The sequence below is a fragment of the Hemiscyllium ocellatum genome, chromosome 5 (assembly GCF_020745735.1).
Source record: "Hemiscyllium ocellatum isolate sHemOce1 chromosome 5, sHemOce1.pat.X.cur, whole genome shotgun sequence".
Lineage (NCBI taxonomy): Eukaryota > Metazoa > Chordata > Chondrichthyes > Orectolobiformes > Hemiscylliidae > Hemiscyllium > Hemiscyllium ocellatum.
The window spans coordinates 30,522,042-30,528,041 of record NC_083405.1 but is presented as its reverse complement, the minus strand read 5'-3'; the positions used below and the strand labels follow the sequence as shown (position 1 = coordinate 30,528,041).

Sequence of the window (6,000 nt, the reverse complement as noted above, 5' to 3'; positions counted from 1 at the left end):
CGTGTGGAGTGACATTCAGCAGGCAGTCCTTTATTTCCAAACGGACAGGTTCAGCAGACGGCGCTGCAGAGCGAGGAGTAAGTTGCTGCCTGTTTGATGGGATCTGCAACGTTCCGGCGTGAGGGGGCACCTCCCCTTCAACGGCGACTGGATACTTTTTGAATGAGGGGTGGGTGGGGGATGTGCACCGCTGTGTTGAAGGGGGACAACTCGTGAATAGACAGAGCACCGTTTCTGTGGCTCTGCCCGTGTTGCATTGTCTGCTCCGCGCCCAGATGCTGCGGTTATATGACCAGGAGCTCAGGTAAGGGGCAGGCAGACAGAGAAAGGGTGGGGGGCTCATTCCGGTCCAATTCCCGGAGCACAGCGAATGCAGCTTGGCGTTGGCTAAGTGCAGGGTGCAGCTGGACAGTCTCTCCGACACCAGCCTCAGATGGTGAGGGATGGGGATGGAGCTGGGAGACTGGCGCCATGCAAGTGTCAGGTTGGGCCAGATAGCAAGCGGGCAGGGTTTACACCAGCGGCTTTCCCTGTCTCTTCCTGCACGCCCGAGTTTGGGTGGGTCCTGTCACAGGCTGCTGGAGGGGCGGGAGGAGATGTTGTGTACCGACCGCCAGCAGCTTGTCGTGAGAGCGATGGGCGGTGTCAGTCTGACCCTTGCTCACAGCCCCGTTCCGATCACCCCACAGGTGCCCACTCTCCACCCGCTCAGGCAACCCCCGGGGGGCGCATCTCCTTCCCATTTTCTCCCGAGCCCTTCTTCTCTCTACCTCCCCGTCCCCTCCACCACTCATCTTTGTTTCTTCCTTAAGACTTTATTACTGCCAACCTCCCTCTTCTCTCCTCAGTGTTTTTTTCCCCTCTTCCTATCTCCACTCTTTTATTTGCATTTCCATGTTTAAGTATTTCATTTTTTTGCAACACTTCCCTTTTTAGTGAAAACAATTTGGTTATTTGTATTTAAATATGTCCTCTTCCCTCCCCCCATTAATTTTCATTTTCTTCTGTAAACTACTCTCAATCCGATAACTTGATTAGGTACAAAATTCAAAGTTTGGGAGAAGATTTGTAGCTCGGGTGCTCGTTGTTGTGGTTCTGTTCGCCGAGCTGGGAATTTGTGTTGCAGACGGTTCGTTTTGCAGACAGGGCACGAAACGTCTGCAACACAAACCCCCAGCTCGGCCAATAGGTACCAAATTGATAGCGATGAAGAGAGGGTTGTTCATGGAAATTTGGTGTATTATTTGAGGCAAGGCTGTTACATCATACAACCACCTGGCTGATAGATGATTAACTTATCTCATAGCAACTGAAAAAAAGGGAATTATATCAGTCCTTAATTCTCTAAAGTGTAGAGCAGAGTGAGCTCTGCGTTTCACAGCTGAGATGTTGCAATGCAAGCAGGTCACTGCAGGCAGCTGTGTTTTTTTAATTAATTGAATGTAAATTGATGATTTCTCAAACTTGCTGGGGCTATTAACGTATTCCTGTGGAGTTCCCTTCCTAACTTCAGAAAAACTGAGAATTTATCAGGGAAGAAATTTTATTTTGGCGATAGAAATATTTTTAAAATTGCAGAAAAGTGTGTGAATCTGATTGTGGAGACCTGTGAAGATGATGATTTAGAAACCAATGTTGTAAAGCATTCAAGTTAGCATTATTGTTGTTCATAGTATTTGTGGGATAACACTTTTTTAAATGGTGAGTATCTTTGCAAGATATATTTTTTTTCTGTAGATTCTCTTCCAAGGAATAACTTCATGTGCCAATAGTGTTGCGTTCCATCATATTCAATAAGCTTTTGAGGGCCATCTTGGGAGGTTGGACTTTACAATATTCAAGTGCTTTCTTTTAAGTGTTTGCTCTTAAAGTCAGTAATGTGCTGGGCTTTGAAAGTACAGTGGAGGTTTTGGTACAGAAGTTTCATTGTACTGTGCAAATGCTTTAATATAAGATTTATGAGCAAACAATTGATATATGTAGCATTTTACAAAGTCAATACAAGTTTCAGTTGCATACCTTATATATAAGGGATAAGCCTACGGTTTGACACTTTCTGTCCAGTCTGGGCACAACATTTCATGAAGAATGCAAAGAAATTTTGTGAAGTAGTTTCGTAAGAATCTCGCAGGGATGAGAGACTTTACTTGCATGAATAGGTTGGAGAAATGGTCCTTGGAAAGAGATGATCAAAAATCATGAGGGTAAATGAGGAGAAACTCTTCTCGTTGGAAGAAAGAAACAGAGCCAGATACTTAATAAGGTGAATGGGATAAGAAGCAACATGTTGTAAAGACAGTTTTGTACAGTAAGTGGTTAGTTTCTTAAATGCATTGTTGGGAGTGTGATAAAGACTCATTTAACTGTGGCTGTCAAAAGGGAATTGGATGGGTATGAGAAGAGATTTTCAGGACTACCAAGAGATTAGAGTCATAGAGATGTACAGCATGGAAACAGACCCTTTGGTCCAACCCGTCCATGCCGACCAGATATCCCAACCCAACCTAGTCTCACCTGCCAGCGCCCGCCCGGTATCCCTCCAAACCCTTCCTATTCATATACCCATCCAAATGCCTCTTAAATGTTGCAATTGTACCAGCCTCCACCACTTCCTCTGGCAGCTCATTCCGTACACATACCACCCTTGCCGTGAAAAAGTTGCAACATGGGACACAGTGAGTATCCATTTTGAATGGTTAAGATTCTTTTTCTCACAAAATTATAACTTTGGTGACAGTCTGGGGTAATCTATGGTTGTATAACTTGCAGAGCAATATAGGAGCCCTGGATATAGTGGTCATTATCATTGCTTGGATCAAATGCAGCCCCTGCAATATACGCAGCAATTTTAATATATTATCTAGTTTTTGAATGTACTATCAATATAATGTAGAAGAGACCACTTTAATGATATGAGGCCTCGGAGAATGAAACACATGAGTCAGCTAGCACATTATGTCAGTGCTGTAAAACACTTTCAAATATCTGTTGCATTTTAATTGTTTCTAGTCAGTTTTTAGAAATACCATTCTGTCAATTTACTCAGTTGAATTTGACAAAATAAGCTATTTTCTAACATTGACTATAATTTATTTCAGAATATCTTGTGTTGCTCCCCAAGGTGTATCATGTACAAGCCAATGTGAAACTGACTTATCCCAGTCCAGGTTTAATCTTAGAATCATAGAATCCCGAAGTGTGGAAGCAGCCCTTTTGGCCCAACGTATCCACACTGACCCTCTGAAAAGCATCCCAGCCAGACCCATTCCCCGAACCTATTACTATCTATTTCCCCTGACTAATGCACCTAACCTACACACCCCTAAACACTATGGGCAATTTAGCATGTCCAATTCACTTAACCTACACATTTTTGGATTGTGACAGGAAACAGGAGAACCTGGAGGAAGCCCACACAGACAAGGGGAGAATGTGCAAACTCCACACAGTCACCCGAGGTTGGAATCGCACCCAAGTCCCTGGCTCTGTGAGGCAGCAGTGCTAACCTTGAGCCACCGTGCTGCCCCCCTTGGCCTGTGCTGAGGCAGGTTATTGTGGCAGAAAGGCAGTAAGACACTGTAACTAGCTTTGATATACAATGTGTGGTCAAAGGAAAAATGAGTATCGTTGGACTCTATTCCTTGCTGCTCCTTAGTGATTGTATTTATACACATGCCGTGATGTACTTCTAAAAACTGCGGACATGATAACTTGCTCCAAGTACTGAAATGAAAACATTTCAATGGGGGCTGGGGGAAGAGCAAGACTGCTCCACAGTGCAATAATTCAGTTAGTAAGCTGTGAAATAAGTCTCTCACTTAATAGGAAATACTTCATATATTCTGTGAGTATGAGTCAGCTAAAGGCTCTGCCAGTAATGGAAGGAGAAAAGTGCACAGAAGGTGAAGTGTAAGGATGGATTTTTTTTGGAAGGATTCAGAACATCATGGAGGTGTGGGAGTTGAAACTATTGAGGGGTTTGTGGATTATTACTCAAGATTCTTGAGAGTCAAAAACACTAACATTATTTTGAGCGTGACTTAAGTGTGGGATGTAATTGCGTGCACAAACTGAGTCAAGTCAATTCATCAGCTTGAAGTTAAAGTAAAAAATGTTGAATTCTGGGTTTGTGTCCCCAAGTTGTGCAATGGCTGAGATGAACTCCTGCATGACATCTCTTCTTTTTTATTTGAAGTAAAGAATCAGGGTAAAAATGAACTTTGAAGAGCTGGTAGGTGTTTGGAACAGATGCATTGAGAACAGGCAAAGGCAGCATCCAGTTTCAATGATGAATCTGTGAAGTTGCTGTTGGCAATAGGCCGGACCTGCTTTATAATGGGAAGAAAGTTACAGCTTTTGCTAAGAAAATGTAATTTGAAAGCTGAGGAAGTGAGCAGCAGGAGAATTGTACCCATTCTTAGATGTAGAACAGGAAATAACTTTACTAACAAGAAGTAACCAGGCTAGGAAGGTGAGTATATACTTGCTGATTCATTTCCAGTGGGGAATCGCCACTGAATTTCCTTGTGCCAAATGTATTCCATTACAACACTCTCAGCCACTCTAATTTCAGCCATACCCAGCCTTCACTTGCTCAGTACTTGAGGTCATTCAGGTGACTGGGAAGTATCCTACCGTAGTCCAAAGTTGTGCTTCACAGATGGTGGACAGGATTTGAGGACTCAAGAGGTTAGTTGCTAATAAGGATTTCTAATCTCTGACCTGCTCTTGTAGCCACAATATTGGAATGGTCAGTACAGTTCAGTTTCTAATCAATCACAACTCTCAGGATATTGATAGTGGGGATTTGCTGATGACACTCAATGGAATGACTATGGAATGATGGTTGGAATGTCTGTCTCTTATTGGAGATAGTCATTGCTTAAATGGCAAGTGATATTTGCATCGCACATCTGCCGAATATGAATATTGTCCAAGTCTTGCTGCATTTAGCCATGGACAGCTCCACTATCTGAGGAGTTGCAAACTGTGCTGAATATTGCGCAATCATTTTGTGAATATCCTCTCTCTTGCCCATTTTATGATGGGCAGAAAGTCATTGAAGCAGGTGAAGATGTTTGGGTCTAGCACACTACTGTGAGGAGCTTTTACAAAGGTGTCTTCGAGTTGAGATGGCTGACCTCCAGCCGCATCCATCTTTTGTGCTGAGCGTGACTCCAGCCAGCAAAATTTCCCCTGACTTGCATCAATTCTAATTTAGCCAGGGGCTCCTTGATGCCAATCCTGATCAAATGTGACTATGGTGTCAAAGGCAATCACTCTCTCCTTCTCGAATTTAACAGATTTTGTCCATGCTTCAGGCAGAGCAGTCATGATTTCAGAAACTGAGTGGCCCTGTTGGAACCCAGATGAAGTGTCAGTGAGCAGGTTATTGCTAAGCACATGCTGCTTGGTAACACTGACGCATCCCATCACTTTAATGGTTAAAAGAATAATAAGGTGCTAATTGGCTAGCTGGATTTGTTCTGCTTTTTTTTTTGTGTAAATGACATATCTAGGCAAGTTTTCCACTGTGCCACTGCTGTAGGTTACTGGAAGAGCTTGGCAGATTCAGCAGCACAAGTATTCAGTACTATTGCTGGAATGTTTTCAGAGCTCCCAACCTTTGCAGCTCAGGACTGCAGAGTACCAATCTGATCTATGGTATGTGGAATTGCTTAGCATTGGCATTCACTTGCTGCTTCTGCTGTTTAACCTACAAGTTGTCCTGTTGGTTCCTGTTGACATTTCATTTTTAAGGATGCTGGTGATGCTCTTTGCTTGTCAAAGAGGAATGCAGGATGACCCAGTGTTGTTTCCCTGGCTTGGTTGGTTATGATTAGAGTGGGGGATATGCTGGGTGTTGAGTTTACAGGTTATGGTTGAATACAGCTCTGCTGCTGTACGTGTAGCTGTTCAGACCTGAGTTGTAAGATCTGATTTGAGGTCTGTCCCATTTAGCGAGGTGGAAAGTGTAGCACACAACATGGAGGCTATTCT

General features: G+C 43.4%; 1 protein-coding gene across 1 annotated transcript in view; it reads left to right on the top strand.

The window, feature by feature from the left end:
* The first annotated feature begins 252 nt into the window (after positions 1-252).
* LOC132815981 (secernin-1-like) overlaps positions 253-6,000 on the top strand; it is an 85,730-nt gene continuing 79,982 nt past the window's right edge. Inside the window, exon 1 of the mRNA XM_060825372.1 lies at positions 253-304. Coding sequence (XP_060681355.1) covers positions 276-304 — 29 coding nt within the window. The 5' untranslated portion in view covers positions 253-275. The remainder of the gene's footprint in view (positions 305-6,000) is intronic.